We start from the raw sequence: 18,794 nt of genomic DNA on the forward strand, positions 1-18,794 counted from the left end.
TTATAAAAACACAGGGCAGTGGCACAGAATCAGCAACGTATGAAGAGACACCATGAGACGACTTCACTCTGAGCTGTTCTCTTCTGAACATCAGTGCATTGTGTACTCACCAATTTATAGAACAAAAGAGCTTAGTCTGCAATGATAAGAGCCTGTACCGGAAAGGGAAATTTATTACACTAATGGTCAATGTGGTATTATTAGACATTATTAAAGTACTTATTTATGATGATTAGGCTAAAAGGCAGTTCACCCAAAATGTCTTGATGGATTTGTTTCTTACAAACACACAACTTCTCGTACAAAAGGTTAATCTATGGACCGCAGTCATGTGGATTATTGTCATTTTTTAGTCAGCTGTTTGGACTCTCATTCTGACGGCACCCATTCACTGCAGAGGACTGGTTCTGATGAAGAAGAAAAAACTCCATCTTGGCCTGAGGGTCAGTAAATTTACATTTTTTTGGGTTAACTATTTCTTTAATTGCATATATTTTCTACAGACTGTGATATATATTTTTTTTACATTGGGGTGCAGCATAAATACATTAACAGAGCCTGGTGTCACTTGAATAATTCATTGATACATTTTCCTACAAAGTAAATCCCACAAACAATATCACAAACGTACGTGTATGTTACATAAATCTTGTATCTGAAAAGAAAGTGCAAGGAAAGCTTAAATGTGCAAAATGTTTTGGGCAGGTTAATCATTACTAGTAATTTTAAAACCACGAACAATACCTGAGATGCATCAGATAGAATATGACAACACATTACTTCGTAAAATACCCCTTAATCACAATAATTTTCTGTTCAATCAAAATATTTCCGACCACACACAGTATCATGTTTCACATTACATGTATCACATATTTGATATACCATAAATTTTTATGATTTTACAGTTTCGCAGTTTTAATGATGTTTAAAAAAACTGTGTTGTCATGTTTCTGAAAATGAGGACTAAATATTTTCCTTATATGATGCTAGAATTGCACACTGAATGTTCATCTCATCCGTCTGGTTGAGGTTCTGTGGATCAGAGAAATAAAGAATTACACTTAAACACTGACACGTGTGTGTGTGTGTGTATACACATTTATTATGGAAAAAATATTTGATTAGTGTTCATGTACATGACTTACAGTCATATCATCCAGGTAGTAGCAGTGGCGCAGGTTGAGGTGGCCAATGAAATTGCGGCTGTAGTACTGTGGATCACCGTGGGGCGTCTGCACACACACTGGACACACCTAGAGGGCGCCAGAGGGCACACAATAAACTTGAGCATTTCTCTGCTTCTACTATAACAGTCAGCAATACTGTGTGTAATATGGGAATGTTAAAAATATAAGTAAGCAATTTATAGGTTGATTCCCCCTGAAAAGTGTAGCACTGTGACTTTAAGAGCTATCAAAACATTGCAGTGTATGTATGAGCATCACAACCAGCCCGACTTTTCCACCTTGGTTCAACCAATAGTGTGAGTTTGTGGTGGGGCAATCTGTTTATTCAGACCAATAAGTTTTAAAATTGTTGAAACAGTTTATAAATTTAGCTTGTTGATGATAAAGGTATAATAATTACTAACTTTAGCTTTAAATATAATTTAAAAGAACTAATTAATGTTTCAAATGCATGCATGCATTCAAGACATGATTGGATATTAGAATTACTACATGAATGGTGACTGACCACATGTCTGCTGTCATTGGCATGGTGTTCATTGCAGTGATCACGTAGATCGAGTTCATCAAGTCCATCATCCTGGCAGTACGGACAGACAAAAGTCCTCACAGTTAAACTGAAAAGAAAAAATCAAATAAAATCAGGAAAATAATTCCACTATAAGTACACTATTTCCACTATAGAGAACCTTTAGTGCAATGCAGTGTTAAAGCTTCTTCATTGAACCATAGATGCCAATAAAATACATTTATTTTGAATAATGATCTGACTGATGATCTTTCTAAAATGATAAGCCCAAATAAATACATGCAATTTTGAAATAACCCAATTTTAGGATTGTGTAACGGTGCATTATGTCATGGGAATGCACAATACATTTTGAACGTTTGTGGTAATGTGGTAAATAAGGGTTGTAAGCACCAACTTAGCAAGAGATGTAGAAGAATCCTTTCATTTTCATTTTCATTTTCACTTTTAGCACAGTAAGGGGTTTTCCGAGCTGTTTCCCAAGTACAGTCATCTAAAAAAAGGGATTTCCAGAGGAACGCAGCGAGGGTACATTTTTTTAGAGAAAAACAGTTTAAGAAATGTAGAAATAAATGAATAATAAAAATACAATTAAAATAAACAAATGAATAAAAATAAATAAATACATAAATAAATTTATTTTAAAATAAATAAATATATAAATAATAAACATGATCAAAATGAACAAGTATATAACTATTTCGATTGGATCTTTATAAAAATTACATAGCTGATATATAGCTGTCTTTTAAATTTTAGGATGAGAGTCCCTTATATAAGGATGATCCTATTTAGGCATCCATAGGATCTAAAGATCGAAAACCCCCGTCATTGTGTGTTTTAAGATTAGGATTTGTTGAATTACTGGAATAATCAAACATGTTAATTAGAAGGCGTTTTCCAGATGCGACAGTGTAGTGTGAGTAATGTCCTCACCCTTGAGGTTGTGGATTCATCGCCATTAGACTGATCTCCGTGTGCCATGGCCTGTAAATGAAACTAAATATGAGTTATCCAAACCATAGTGTCAATAAAATAATTATCCTCTTGATGGGACTTACCAGTCATCCAGCTCAGCTTGCAAATTTTCCTGGGACGGGGCGGGGTTTAGCAGCAAAGGAGCTGGAGCAGGAGGCAAGGGAGCTTGAATAAAACCATTAGGAGCAGCATTAATGGGTGCAGGCTGTCGGGCAGCGATTAAATTTGCAGGTCGAGCTCTTATCCGTGGTGTAGGAACAGGCCGTGCAGAGGAAATTAAAGGGAAAGGTGCTTGATTTTGCGAGGCGGGTGGCCGGGCAGCCTGATTGGGTGGACTGGCTTGAGAGTCAATGTTTGCCTCTTGTGAGTTTCGAAGCTGGCTGAGCAGACTGTTTAAAAGAAATGATGAATTCTTTATTTAACAGAAAAAAATGCAATAAAAATGACATTTGTCTGAGACTTACTTCTGTATGTTTGAGCCAACAGGTCTTCTTGAATTAAATGCTTGACTATCCCCCAGCAGAATTTGGCGCCGATGACTCCTCCTACTGGGAGACTAAGACAAAATTATTCATAAGCATGCAGTCCTTGATGACCTCCACTCACAGAGAAACCGATATTTATTACACACTTTAGCAGGGTAATTACTTACTACCAATGGATTACGGGCAGAATCACGGTTGTTCACTGAGCTTCTGCAGTATGGACAGTGAAGCCTATATCGAAGAGATTGACTGAGGCATTGCTGGCAAATTCTGCAAGTACAGACAGAGACAAGGTGAGTCTGGGTGAGACAATAAAATAATCAACTACCATCAACAAGAAGATAAGAGATTGCCTGGCAAAGCTGGTAATGTTGGTAAACCTATCATGTGATGGAATTTCCCTTATAGAAATACTTTCGCTTTTTGCTGCCAGAAAATGGTCAGGTTATTTATCAGAAATGATACGCACTTGTGGACAAGGAGAGATTGCACACACACACACACACACACACACACACACACACACACATATATATATATATATATATATATATAGTAGATTAAAAAAAAGCAAATTACATAAACGTCCATCATAAAAGCTGTTTCCAACTACAAAAGCACCTTTTAGAGAAATTTAGATGTATTGAATGAGTTTGATTTACAATCACTTATATGTACAAATATATTACAAATATAATTTTTTATACAAGGCATTACTGTATAAAATTGTAGACCATACATTAGCATGCTAAATTATGTAAATGCCTCACAGAGTTTGATCCACAAGTTTTTTTCGTGTTTGTAAAGTTTCCACATGAAGTAACCAAAATCACCCATCTATGTCAAATATGAGCCACACTTACACTTTTCCACAGCATGGAGATGGCTGAGAAGGATTCTGGATGTTTTCCCTGCATACAGGACACTCTTCCTCTGAGGCGGACATATCGTCTGCTGTCTAGTGTGTCTACTGGCAGTCACTCTTCTGATATGCTCACTTTCAGATCGCAGTTTAATAGAGTCTTACTTCCTTATGGCCAAAGAGGGAGTGTATTCTGTTTGCTTCAGCTGCTTTCTTTTCATTATGGTAAATATCCAACCGGTTTAACCTGTCAGGTACTAATTTTGTAAACAAATCTTAAATGATGTGACTCGGGGACACTGACAGAAATTGACTCTATATTTAAATATTTCTATGCAGTTCATGAAAATTTTTTGTGTGTGTGTGTGTGAAATCAGCATACTGAACTGATTGATTTGGGGAAGTTAGCTTTGTTGGAATATCAATGTAGTTAGATTAAAAATTTAATTTTAACTGTGCCATTTAATAGACAGTTTTATCCAATTTTAAAGCAATCCTAGTCTTAGAATAATAGTAATTTTTAATTTGGACAGAACTGTAACTTTTGGTTTAATATGTAATTCAAATATATAATCCATTAAATGGATTAAAGTCACAGTTTATATATGTGTGTCAGTCTGTCGTTGTCCATCTTAAGTATCGAAAGTAAAAAGTTATTTAGGGCACCCGGGCTTTTATTATGGAGGACGCCGAGCTTTTATGTCATTGCGGAAGTAAAGTCACCTGACCGTCGCTAAGCTTCTCGGGCAAAATCGATCAGCAGGGCAGCACTAGATTTCAACATGTCTGCCGTCGGCTGTCAGTAAATTAGGTGTTTGTTTTCAACTCAACAGCAGATCCTTTGAGCTCGGTGAAGACCAGTGGAGGCGGGCGCTCATGGCTCAATGCGTGCAGTCAGTGCAGGAGTTCATCCAGGACTCGTTCGTGCCGATGGTGGCCGTCCTGTGCAGCGAGGATGCGGAGAGAGTGACCCGCAAAAACAGCCTGAGCTTCCCCGAGCTGCTGCGGCCTTTCTGCCGCCTGACGTCCGATGGTAAGAGGCCAGCTGATCAGATAACCGCCGATCACTCATCCCAACCGATTATCACTAGATAAGACGGTTGTTAGACCGCTCCCTTGCACATAAACACGGGCTGTGTCTCAAAACTTCGTGAGCTTTCTACCTGGAGACATTGACCACAACTGTCTAGGTGCCATTAAAACGTTCAGACGGGGAAAATATAGTTTAACTAGACAGTTCAGTATAGGTTTCGAGAGACATGCCCCAAAATGCTCTCTAGCAAGCCATCTTACTAAGATTTAAAGCACACTTGTGATGCTAGGTAGGCAGCTCATTAGGTTTTATTACACGCCCCAAAAATGCTGTTTAGACCGGCAGCTCAATAGATTTTGAGATACACGCCCAAAAGTGCCATCTAAATCTACAGAAAGCCATGCCCCCCTCCCAAAACAAAAGTAAATTCTTTCTAGGTTGACAGCTAACTAGATCTTGAGAAACGCACCCAAAAATGATGACTAGATGGGTATTTAATTAGCTTTTCAGAAACACTACCCAAAAAAATGCTGTTTCAATGAATGTGCAGCAGGCATCCATCCACTAACTGGGTTTTTATCATGCACCCTAAAATGCTGTCTAAATAGGCAGCTCTCTCTGTTTCTACAGACATTCCCAAAAATCCTTTCTGGACTGCCATCTTACTAAGATTTGAAGCACACTTAAAACGATTTCTAAGTAGGCATCTCATTAGGTTTTCAGACACGACCAAAAATGCTGTTTAGACGAGTAGCTCAATACATTTTGAGTTACACGCCCAAAAGTACCATCTTAATAGGCAGTTTTGAAAGACATGCCCCAAAAATAATCTGTCTAGGTTGACCGCTAACTAGGTCTTGAGAAACACACCCCAAAATGATGCCTATATAGTTATCTAACTAGCTTTTGAGAAGCACCACCCAAAAATGTTAGCTAAACCGCTAACTTGATTTTTATTAATTCACTATAAAATGCTGTCTAAATAGCTCACTATGTTTTGAGAAACCCCAAAATGCTAGTGTAGGTTGGCAGTTCATTAGATATTTATGGTCTAATCCAGTGATCCTCAAATCTGGCTCGCGAGATCCACTTTCCTGCTAAGTTTAGCTCTCTTGTCTTCAGGATCATTAGAAAATTACAGGCAGGTGTGTTTAATTGGAGTCGGAACTAAACTCTGCAGGAGGAATTTGAGGATCACTGGTCTAATCTTTGTCCAGTGAGGGCCCTGGGCAGACGTCTTTGTAGGCCCCCCAGCCACTGCTGACTGTCGTTTTTTCAAGCAACAAAATCAGGTTTTGGTTGCGAACATGGAATATAGTTTTTTAGGCCCTTTCTTTCACTGCATTCTGAGTGCCTGGAACCCTAGTGGTCCGTATGCGCGATGTGCAAAGAGACCTAGGGGCCCTAGTGGTAATCTCATGCCATGTGAACCAAGTGGCTCTGGGTTCTAGTGGTCAGCAAATGCTGTATGCGTTAAGGAACGTGGGGCATCTCTCAATAAGTTTTGGAGCCACAAAACTTGATCGTGTAAGGCCCTCTGGCCCGTTCCATAAACAAGTTCTGATCCTCAGGGAAATGATAGGAAGGATTTCAACCTGGTTTCATCTGAATTTGATCTCTCTGTTTGTGAAATCTGATCTGATTTCCGCTCACCTGACCATTCATTGTCCAGAGCCTCAGACAGACACAGCACAGATCAGATGTCTCATCGGTGAGGGTTAGATTACCTCTGGACTGTCTGTGTTGGGCCTGTGCTGTTAATCAGCCGCCCATGGTCTGTTTTATTTACTTTTTTTGTCTTTATTATTCAGTCTTCAGTGTTGCATGATCCTTCATAAATCATTCTAACATGCTGACTTGGTGCTTAACTTACATTTCTTATTATTATCAGTGTTGAGGACAGTTGCTTAATATACTACCAAAAACTGCTTAATATATTTGTGTAAACTTGTCCACTTTTTTCTGTCACTTTTGAAAAATTGATTGTGTTTCTGCTGAATAATAGTATTAATTTATTAACCTTAAAAATATTTTAATTGGTTCATTAAAAATGTCAGTCACCCTTACAACATGGAATATTCCTGTTGGCCCTGGGTTTAGAAACAAAATGGGTAGAAAATGTATTTTTGTGTGTGTGTTCTTTGGCCTCCTTTCCAAATGTTAACCAGTTAGGTAAAAATAAACCAATTCACTTTCTTGCTGCAGAATCTTCCCAGTCAAAACTGGACACATGTAGCTCAATCAGTAGATCATGACACTTGCAACTCCAAGGTCAAGGGTTTGATTTCCTGGGAAAGAAAGAAGTGATAAAATGTGTGCCTTGAATGCATGTGCAATGAAAAATTAGTTGGTTTTACAAACAATTATTAACCAGTTATAAGCATAAAAAATACTAATCATGTTCCATTTTACTATGGAACAACAGAAATGGATTTTGTGCACTGTTTCATTTGTTTTCAGTTTTTGTTCCTTCAATTGCTATAAATCACTTTCTGAGCTACAACATCACATTCACAGAAGGAAATCCCTCTATAACGCATTTATAAAAAATATTGGTCTTTTTAAGAATCATGCAGTTGTGGGAAAACACGGTACACATTTTGTTGTAGCGCAATACACACAGCCTTCTCATATTATGTGTTGCAGTGTGTGTGTGGATTTTTTTATAGAAATCCTGGAAACACAGTTAGGTCGACCCAAATGAAGAGAGTGTACTGTAATTTATTCTTCATGTTGTGCTTGTCATGTGAATTGGGAAATGAAAACCCACAGGAGTATATGGGGAAGTGTTTGGTAGAGGGGTGGCACTGCCAACATATTTGAGGTGGGTGGTGGCCATGCATATTGCATATTTGTCTTTTCCTCTGATCTTCAAGTTGGAAGTCATAATAGATTGTAAAAGACAGAATTAATAAATCCCAAATACTCTGTTGGAGGGCTGTCCACAAGAGAATGAATTGCAAATAATTAATTAATTGTGGTCCAGATGGAAACCACCTTGGGTTCTGTATCCTGTATATTGCTTAGGAAAAACTAAAGCTTCAGCTTAAAGAAGAATTAGTAGCACTATTATGAATCTGACAACAGCCACTTAACCTATAAGTTTTGTTCTTCCTTACTGTAGGTCACCTGCGTGATCCCAATAACCAGGTGGTTGTGGTGAAGGGCCTCCGGATCAGTGTGACTGGGATCAACACACAGCCTCCACAGAGCCCAGAGCTGCACAGACTCCTCAGCCAGACGGTTTCTGTCTGCCAGCCGCCTGAAGGGTCGCCCGCCAGCGTCATCACGGCGGGAGACTACGACCTCAACATAAGCGGTTAGTGCTAATATAGAAAATGTTAACAATCATAGCTTCTGCAGGGTGTGTGTGATCATCTTAGAAAATGAGTATAAAAATGATGCATACACTCAAAATATCATTTTTTTTAATAAATGAGACCAATTTCAAACTAGTTTCTCATATCAGCACCCGATGAGGGCAGCAGAGCCCTTGAGGGGAAAAGTGAGAATCAAATGTTGCAGTTGTCCATTAAATTAAAGGATTTGGTTTGCATTACACATCTATTAACATAGTTTCTGATCTTTTTTTTTTTTTTTTACATTTTCTTTCCTCATTCTCCAACTTCTCCTGTGGATTAATTCTTGGTAAGAGATCTGCACTTCATACACACACTTTCCTTTTGTGTGTGTGTGTCAGGTCACACACGTGTGCTCTGCTGTGCTGTTAACCCTTTGAGTAATGGGCGTGAAGTGTTCCCCTCTTTCTTCCCCTACGTGGTCTCTTTGCTACACCCTTCACTTGGGTGAGCCTAACAACAAATCCCTGTGACGTAGACACTAACACACCAGTCTACATCAGCAGCATCCTCCTTTTAACTGAATGAACCTATTGCAGCCAAATATGAGAACAGAGTCAAGATGCAACATACAGCAGCGTAGCACACTTGTATATGTGAATTTGATTACAGAGCTGGGGTCTCATAAACGGATGCTGTGTACTTAAATGCATTGATACATATTCCTGGTCTTATTGTAGCAGTTATTTTTGTATACTTTATACTATTATAATATATTATTTATATTATAAGTGAGTAAATGAATCATAATTATTTAACTATTATATATTTAATGTTATATTTAGATTAAGCTTTAATATTATAGCTTTTTATTATTTAATTTTAAGTTTTAGTAATTTTTCCAATTCAGTTTTAATCATTTTATTACTTTTATTTTACACTTATTTCAGTTAGAAGCCAAGGCAAAATTGGTAATTTTTCATTTTTCAAATTTAAACGTGTAGTATGGAATTTTTGGCCACCAGGGGTCACTCAATCAAAATAATAACATTAGACGTACTTTGAGGACGTCAGGAAAGAGCGTAAGGCTCATGGGAGTTGTTGTTCATTGGAACACGCGCCATGTCGCTCCCTATCATTCCTCACTCATTCTAACTTAGTATTTTGACAATCACGTCTTTTCAAACGGAGAGACGGTTTCAACGGCAACAACATAAACATACATACTTACTGCTTATTGCACTTCTGGTTAGATGCTAACTGCATTTCGTTGCCTTGTACCTACATGTGCAGTGACAATAAAGTTGAATCTAATCTAATCTAATAAACAAACGTTACTGCGCATGAGCGCTTTTGTGGACCTAACTTAACTTCCGGTAGACTTCCAAATAGAATCAATACCAACAGCCAAGTCCCTCTAGAGTAGATATTTTTTGATAACAAACAAAATGTTTGCTGCGTGGATCAGGCGGACTTAATGAAAATGCAAATTCATTATTTGCCAACAGTAGATGTTTTAAAGCATAGACATAAAGCGTGAGAAATAGAGGTTTCCCCAGTAACAGCTGTAAACGAAGCAGAGCTGGTACGCTCATACGCTGCTAACAGGCATATAACATGCAAGTCCTCCTTCAGAAATACAGCGATATAAAAACACCTGTGCCTCGCTTTGATATTTAAACATAAATGTAAGGAATCATTATTATTATTAAACATGCGGTATGCAACGTTACTCAATGAAGTCTTTTTGAAAAAAGATCAGTTTTAAAAGTGTGGCGAGTCTCAAAAAAATAGTACAATCTACAAATGCAGCACATCCACCAGAGCCCAACTTCAGTCTCCTCATCACCTTAACTTTAACTGAGTTTGTAGAAGGCACCGCAGCCAGACCGATATACACGTCCGTGCGCCCGATGAAACCGTCTATATGAATTATGAGACCCCTATCAAATCAATATTCCATCTAGCTAGTAGTAATATATGTTAAAAAACACGGCTGCCTTTCATTAATAATTATAATTACGTTATACTATGATATCGAACAAGTTAGAGAACTGCATTTGAAGCTACTTCATTCAGCTAGATATAGAACAAATGTAGATTTACATGAGAGCTAGTCCGTCTGCGTTTTACACAAGACATAATCGTTTCACAAAATATACGGATAGATACAGTTAGCTGAATGGATGCATACCTGTTTATCAGAATGCAAGCGAGTTCAGCATCTCTCTGTAGTTTCAGCTTGTCACGAAGCTCTCTCTATCTTGGAAATGCAACTCCAATATTTACCCATGTCTTGTTGCTTCTCTTGTCCCAAAACCATCTCGGGTCATTTATTTCATCCGTACGTTTGCGCTTCACGGAACGTGCAGGCAAAGCATAATCATGATCCATAACTAAGTTATTGATTGAGGTTTCAATACGAATATAAACAATATAAATATATAATATAATAGTGTCGATAAAAGGCTACTACTTTTTCTTCTTCGTCTCGTCTTTGTTTCTGTTCACCTTTGTATTTGGCGGTTCCGCAGGAAGTTAGATAAACTAGAGGGGTCAAAGTTTATATGACGTCATAGACGGGCGACAAAACGGAAATAAAGAAACGTGCCGTGTCTTCGAATTAAACTATAATTTTCTCCGGATTTGAAAATTCGTGGAAACTGTCGGGATGATGTAAGTACACAACTAAAAAATATATATAACATACATATAGTGATTTCTGCTATTTTTAAAGCAGAAAAATTACATATTGCGCCTTTAAGTTTATAGTTTTCTTGTAATCTTTATATTTTATTTGACATCAGCTTTATTTCAAATAACAACTGACCATGAACTTGACCTTAAGTCCTTTGCAGGTCCCTTGCAGGAAAAGTCTTAAATAAAGCCTGGTTTCTCAAATAAAATTATAACTCACTTTCGGGGTTCTGATTGCTTTTCACAACCCAATACATTCTCAGTAAAATAAAATAAATGACATCACGCTCTGAATGTTTCATACAGTATCCCGTTTCCCTCAGTAATGTCACATTATAGAAGTAGAAGAGGTTGTGATTGTTTTTCATGTTGATTTTAAAGCATTGGTTTGCTGTGTGTGCTCTACTCACCCTGACCCTTAGACTTCTCCAGAAACATCTAACTCTGCTAGAACTGGTACCAGTAGTTTGTTTTTTATGTTTGTCTCAAGGCCAGAAATATCTTCATCATCCTACATTTAGTACATTGGCTTTTCTCGCAGCGGGAGGTGCCAGCTGAACATGCCCATGTTTAACCTAATCAGGAAAATGGGATTTTAGAACAATGCTCATTTGCTTTCTGAATTTATACACTCCAATATATTTTAGCTCCTGTTAAGATCGTAGACAATCATTGTAGCTATCAGTTTTTAAATTACCAGACCATTTTTACAAACACAAAGAGCAATTGGTCTTGACATTTTGTCCATGCCACACAATTCATGTGCATCTGCAGGGTTTGGGTTTGAAGATGCATTACACTTCTGTGGTTCCTGTCCGTAAGCTTTAACAAGACTGCCTGTTTCTTCTCCTCTCAGACCGCACGGTCAAAGCGAGTGTTCCCTGGTACTCGGACTGGAAAGAAACACTCACACAGCTGAGCTCGTCCAAGTACTACACAGGTATTCCCTTCCTTCCCTTGCTGGGAGTGTGTGAGAGGGCTTTCCTCAGTCGCCTTCTCCACCCTATTTCCCGTCCCAGCTCGCTCCGTAGCAGAACTGTCACTAAATCTCCTTTCCTCTTTCCAATCCAGCTTCCTCCGCTTTCTCGGGATGTTGGTGGTGGTTCTTTAGCTTTATGTGTGTGAGACTCATTGTGCTAAAACTCTGTGGTAGATGTGTCCATTGCTTTGTCAAATAAAGGGTTGGCAATCTTAGTGTTCCAATTTACATTCAGAAAATAGTCAGAAAATACTATTTTGACTGAAATTTAAGTTAAATTCTATGTTTCAGAAATGTTTGGGGTCTTTTTGTGAGATTTTAGTTCAATGAGTCATTGTACCCATTCAGTTTCAATGTGCTTCACTTTATAGTCTAGTTTCTTTTCCTTCTGGGAGAATCATTCCTTCTGGGGTCGAGAAATTTACATGCACTTTTTCTGAAATCCAAACTGAATAATTTTTTTTTTTTTTTTTTACGTTTTTCATCTGTTTGATTTAATGTGAAATATTGGTCTCTTTATTTAATTTACAGTAAAAAAAAAAACTGCGACAATGTTTCCAGTATTACAGCTGGCGTATTGGTGCCTGTATATTTTAACTTAGTTATAACCACATATTTCAATAAGTGATATAATTTACCAATATCTGCTTTTTACCTTACTGTATTGAAAACTATGATCTGAGATTTTTTTGCTGTTGTATTAAACATTAATGCTCTGTGGAGTATAAAGTTTCCTGAATTTAACGGTTGGATTTTTTAAAACTATATTTGTTTACTACATTATTTATTTAGGATGTTCAAAACACATTTTCAAAAATGCTTGGTAGGTTGTCTGAGTAGGAACGATGTATATTTTGGTTTAGGGTCATGTTCATGAGACATCGGACACATTTCTTAGAGCTATACTGAATCACTTGATGAATTATGGAAGTTCAAATTAATAATCAATTATGGTTAACAAAAAGGAAACTGTCTATCAAACTTTAACAGTGTTACTGCAGGGGGTATGCTCATTAACGTTCATTAACCAGAAATAGTATTAACAGAATTAACTTCAACCACAGATTAAAGGGTTAGTTCACCAAAAATGTACGGTATACTGTCAATGTTCAAAAAGCTAAGAAAAACATCAAGAACAACTAAAATTATTTTTGTTATTTTTGGACCAAAATGTATCTTCGATGCTTCAACAAATTCTAACGGACCCTCTGATGTCACATGGACTACTTTGATGATGTTTTTCTTACCTTTCTGGACATGGACAGTATACGTACACACAGCTTCAATGGAGGGACTGCGAGCTCTCGGACTAAATCTAAAATATCTTAAACTGTGTTCAGAATTTTTGGGAGAACTAACCCTTTAATCTACATTTTTCGTCGTCCCTCCTACATAAAAATATTAAGTACAATGTACAAGTTTGTTAACAATTATGGTTGTTTTGAATGATAAAGTAATCTTTGCATCAGAACTAAGTCTGTATAAAACATTAGTATGATACACTTCGCCATAGGCCAGACTTCTAATGCAACACTCAGTAATCTAATGAGGATTCATATATACCTGTCAAGAGGACCTTGGACCTAAAAAAATAAATAAACAATAGTTAACAAACGTATGTAAATTAGCCTATTTCGTGAATGTTGCCATTGTAATCATCAGAGATACTGCAAGCGAGTGATGCGCTTTATTGATTTTAATGACAATTATATGTATATTTTTTTTGTGCTGTAGTGCAGACATTATGTACAAGCTCTACCCAGATAAAGAAATGAACGTGAGGAGTGTAGTGCGTCATTCATATGGTGTGCTTATTTTCATGAATGATTCTGAGAAGGGCCATTGATTGAGAAGAAATGTCAAGGCATTCAACTAATGAAGCTGGTGCATAAAAATGACCACATCCTCATCTTACCCTCCTCGCTGGATAGATTTGAAGGGGGAAATTGATCAATAATTGCTAATGTGTCGACCTGTTTTGAACATTCTGTCTCTAAAAAAAAGGGGTTGAATCTGAATTAAAAGTGATTTAAAGGGTTAGTTCCTCAAAATTATAATTAGCCCATAAATTACTCACCCAAAGCTGACTTCATACTTCATTCATCTGGAACTGCGTCCGTGTATAACAGTGAGCGCTAGCTAGATTAGTGATTTATTTAAAATGTTTTTTTTTTATTTTTTTTTTTTTTTTTTTTTTACAAAAGCACATCGATTTGCTACAGAAGTACTTTGTTGACCCTCCGAAGCGGTGTGAGACACTTTTTATTAAGCATGGGTGCTTTTTATTTGACTTCTTCTGGACTGATGCACTGCAACACCCACTGAGTGCCACTAAACAGCTTGAAAGATCAAATACTATTTTTAATAAAACTCAGACTACTGTAGATTCGTCTTAAAGAGGAAAGTCACATACACCTAGGAGGACTTGAGGGTGAGTAATTTATTGGCTAATTTTAATTTTTGGGTGAACTAACCCTTTAAGGTATGAGTGCGTTCTATTGTTTTGTTGGACAAATTAGTAATTTCAATAAGTAATTTGCCCACAATACTTCAATCATGTGACCTTATGTTTATGCTTTATAATTGCAGGATAAGGGAGAGCATTCTATTTGCCACTTTTTGAAGAAGAACTGTATTTACATTTGTTTGATTTTCTTTTCTTTTTTTTGTCTTTTTCCCATTCTTTAATTTTTTGGTTAGTTATATTGCTGTAAAAGAGATTTGCTATAAAAATGTTATCTGTTATAATTTGTTCCAGGGAATATCATTTTCTTGGTGGGTTTTCTATTCGTCTTGGCTTTCATGGTGTGCTTCTCTCCTCTTCCGCCAAGAGGACTGGTCATGCGTCCTGTAATAAACTTGTTTTTGAATGAGACAATATTTCTTTGTGTTTAACTTACAGCAACAACTCCATGGTTTGAGACTTACCGGGAGAACTTCCTGCAGTCCATGCCAGCATCAGAGCACGAGTTCCTCAGCCACTACCTGGCCTGTATCCTTCCAAGATCTTCACTCTTCTTTCCTAATAATTCTTCCTCAATTCTTTTTCATGCTTGCATTTCGTCTCTTTCTTTACCATAAGAGACGCATCAAATTAATATGATTCATCATTAATATGATTACTTAACTTACTTACAGTCCAGCCAGAGCTTTGGTTTAATTGGTTTTAAACAAGATGTATTTTTGTACTGCACAGTTTAGCAGTTTTTTTCATCTGTATTCGGTGAGATCTCCTGAACTCAGGTGCAGGTATGTTGGTGGTGTCGTCCCATGAGGCCGTGCCGACAGAGCAGTTTCTCAAGCTGTCACAGGAACAGCACCGAATCCAGCACAGTGGGGAATACACTCACCCCAAATGGTTCATCCCCAACACACTCAAATATTATGTCCTGCTCCACGATATCAGTGAAGGAGACGAGCAGAGGTGTGTGTGCACATCTGTCTGAAGTGTACTCCTGTTGTCTGTTTTCATTTATCGTCAACCTTTTAAAAAGACAAACAGTCTGATGAATAATCATTGATTGACTCTTGCAGAAGCTTCAGTGTTTAGTCAGCGATATTTGAGCACTTCAATGTCATGCTTGAAAAATTATTAAGAAGTACTTATATTTTTAAGAACATTTTTAAACAACCTTTAGAAGAAAATTATGAAGATTTAGCATTACATCACTTCATCATCCTCTGGAGTAAATGGGTGCCGTCAGAATGAGAGTCCAAACAACTGCTTAAAAGATGCACAGTTATCCACACGACTCCTGTCTATCAGTAACCATTGTGTGAAGTGAAAAACTGTGCTTGTAAGAAACCAATTCATCAACATTTTTAGCTTTAAACCAATGCTTCCTCTATCCATAATATTTCTTCGGTGAAAAAGTCATCTCGTCTGAATCAGGAGAGAAATATGCACAGATCAAGCATGGTTTACATGTAAAAAAAAATTATAAACGGATATGCCAGTGGATTTTGGTGTGCGAGGACAACAGGCGATGGACTTTTCTACTGTTGAAGGCTTTATTCTGGATTATAGACTATTTTGGCCAGAAGCGACATAAGGTAGAATAATAAAAAAAAGACAAATTATTTGTAATCGCTTCTTGATCTAGAAGTACTTTTGTTAGTGTTATTGTGTTCATTTGCATAGATCTATCTGTGCAGGAGTACTGTATGTGTTCACTCATGATCCATAGTTATTATTACTAAAAATATCTTTAAGATTCTAGCTGATGGTTGTATTTTTATTGATTAAATTGCCAGCACCTAGTGAATCATAAATGCTCTTTATTCAGTATGCAGTTCAAAGCTTTTGATATTCCAACTGCTTGTTCTGATTCTGCAATTAAACGAACAGAGTTGATTAACACTGGGAACATGTATCAAACCCTGCCTCAGGGATTCAAGCTAAAGTGATCTCAGGAGAAAACATTTCTGCTTCCTCTTTGTGATTGCGTAGATTTAATTAGAGAACATATCATGAGTAGAATAAAATTGAATCTTAAAGGTAACATGAACTGCATTTGGAAAGCGTTTTTCTATGAATATTATTTTCTGATATCAGCCGCTTGCATTTCTTTCCACTTCCTCTGCATGTTGATGATTTCCTCTAAATTCTGCATGTAGATAAGTCGCCGATCACTGTAATTATGTGCTGCCTGTAGCCTCAAGGTCTAATGAACAGAAGATAACCTGACTGTGGGGAGAAAGATTAGGCTGTCATATATATTTATGATTGTATAGAACTATTAATATCTATCTCTGTGTTTCTCAGGGCGGACTCTGTGTACGAGGACATGAAACAGCGGTATGGTACTCAGGGCTGCTATCTGCTCAAGATAAACTCCCGGAGTGGTAGCACTGTTGCGGACGAACAGATGCCGGACCCCTGGAGTCAGTACTTACACAAGACCAGCATACACAACCCTGTGAGTACCACAACCTCTGAACATACAACTCGACTTCTGATTACCATCAGAAGGTCTGGTCCACATAGCAGCTTCTTCTGGCTACGAATTGGTTCAAGTGTAGTGCAATATTTTGTTATATTTAATCAATTAAATATATGGACCATGGTGAAAAAGATTATTATATTATATTATATTATATTATATTATTATTATATAAAAATACTATTAAACACATTACACAATAATATAGATGTTTATAGTGTTCTTCCACCGTGGTCAGTAAAATAAAAATTAATTTACCAAATATTATGAATTGAATTATAATACATAGAAAATACAATACAAAATAAACTTTAATTTTAACGGTTTGTTGTGAGGAACTTGCAGCTGCTGTGTATGTGATAAGACGGTAGTTTTGTCAAAATAAACAATACAATGCTAAAGAAGTGACTCTCAGAGCAGCTGGGGATGAATGTACTCATATCATCACAGTGAGACGACAGAGGTTGAAAACATCAAATGCTTCCACAGATTTGTTGTAATACTATAGCTTTTTACCTGAGTGTTGCAAATCACGCTTTGTTCTTGGATCTTGTCAACAGTCTCTCCAGCATGATAAGCACTGAATGAGTGACAGGCTTTCTGTTGTGACATTGCGCAAGGAGGTAAATAACAGAGTGACCTCTAGTGGAGAAGACTTATGAAAAAGTTCACAATTATCAGATCTTCTTTTAAATGTTTGCTTATATAAATATCGGAAAAGATCAATTCACAGCTTTTGAGAATCAATATCAAATCGACGTCATAAAAAAAAAAAAAAATTAATCGAAAAATAAAACATTTTTGCCCAGCCCTATTCAAAATGTAATAATCGCTCTATATTTTAACACAGTTATCGCAAATCAACTCTGAAAAACGGTAAACATAAAAATAGTAACATCTAAGTTTACATCTGGTTTTAATCAAGTAAAAAAAAAAAATATGCTGAATCAATATAAATGCATTAATGTGTTTAAGGAAACAATTGCAGATCATATTTATTTTACAGTGAACGTGATTATTTTGTATAACTAAAATAGTTTTTGATTGCTATGTGTAAATAGTTTTTACATGATTGAAGTTAGAGACTTATCTGATGACATGAAAGAATGATAATTTCATTCCAACAAGTATAGACCTTATGGATTTGCTCTTTTGTATGACTGTTAGATTTCTTTGAATCTGATCAGCTGAATGAAATGTTCCTTATCCCTGGTGATGTTTTATAGGAGCTATATGAAGAATCTGCAGTGAGTAATGCGGTTGAAAACAACATCGGTGCAGAGGAAGATGGTCTTGATCCATCCATCAGAGGTTAGTCTGGCTCAGTTGAACCCCATTATCAGGGATTTTTGGTTATAAGCCTCATATTGATGAGAGATGATTGTCTAGTGTTAATTAGATGTTCTTCTCGTGTTTGCAGACGGCGTCTCGGAGACTCATCCTCTGCAGCTGGACCACCCTACTGATGTTGTTTACCCTGGCAATGATGCCAGTCAGTCTGTAAACAACGTGGATGAGACGAAACCTCAAAAACAGCCCAGCGGGACCTCTCACACCAGCCCGACCCCTCGAGGAACCTGCCTGACCCTGAACGACCACGACCACATCCGGCAGTTTATCCAGGAGTTTACCTTCAGAGGATTACTGCCACACATCGAGAAGAACATACGGCAGCTAAACGACCAGGTACATAAACACACAGCAACCGTATACTACAACTAATTCATCTCAAGTCTCTCTCTTCTCTTCTCTTTTCCTGGTAGTTGAGTATTTTATTTGGAGGTAATGACACATTTGGT

The 18,794-nt window shown here is 37.1% G+C and overlaps 2 protein-coding genes across 7 annotated transcripts in view; one reads left to right on the top strand and one right to left on the bottom strand.

Moving 5' to 3' along the window:
• Positions 1-458: 458 nt before the first annotated feature.
• On the bottom strand, positions 459-4,339 carry LOC127938454 (uncharacterized). Its single transcript, XM_052535080.1, has 8 exons — positions 4,046-4,339; positions 3,350-3,452; positions 3,162-3,253; positions 2,781-3,086; positions 2,656-2,706; positions 1,699-1,807; positions 1,149-1,256; positions 459-1,035 (listed from the first exon to the last, which is right to left on the bottom strand). Exons 1-8 carry the CDS (start codon positions 4,126-4,128, stop codon positions 967-969), a joined length of 921 nt encoding a protein of 306 aa, XP_052391040.1. The 5' UTR covers positions 4,129-4,339; the 3' UTR covers positions 459-966.
• A 399-nt stretch (positions 4,340-4,738) lies between these two features.
• The window catches only part of trappc8 (trafficking protein particle complex subunit 8), a 40,980-nt gene continuing 26,924 nt past the window's right edge, over positions 4,739-18,794 (top strand). For 3 of the 6 annotated variants that reach the window (XM_052535060.1, XM_052535059.1, XM_052535061.1), the window contains exons 1-8: positions 4,769-5,077; positions 8,202-8,396; positions 11,930-12,013; positions 14,955-15,044; positions 15,302-15,476; positions 16,818-16,971; positions 18,222-18,306; positions 18,416-18,681. In XM_052535060.1, the coding sequence (XP_052391020.1) occupies positions 4,921-5,077; positions 8,202-8,396; positions 11,930-12,013; positions 14,955-15,044; positions 15,302-15,476; positions 16,818-16,971; positions 18,222-18,306; positions 18,416-18,681 (1,206 nt within the window). In that variant the 5' untranslated portion in view covers positions 4,769-4,920. Of the gene's footprint in view, positions 5,078-8,201; positions 8,397-11,929; positions 12,014-14,954; positions 15,045-15,301; positions 15,477-16,817; positions 16,972-18,221; positions 18,307-18,415; positions 18,682-18,794 lie in introns of all 6 variants that reach the window. The other 3 variants (XM_052535064.1, XM_052535065.1, XM_052535062.1) reach the window with 2 other exon arrangements.

This window comes from Carassius gibelio, chromosome A20 (assembly GCF_023724105.1).
Source record: "Carassius gibelio isolate Cgi1373 ecotype wild population from Czech Republic chromosome A20, carGib1.2-hapl.c, whole genome shotgun sequence".
NCBI lineage: Eukaryota > Metazoa > Chordata > Actinopteri > Cypriniformes > Cyprinidae > Carassius > Carassius gibelio.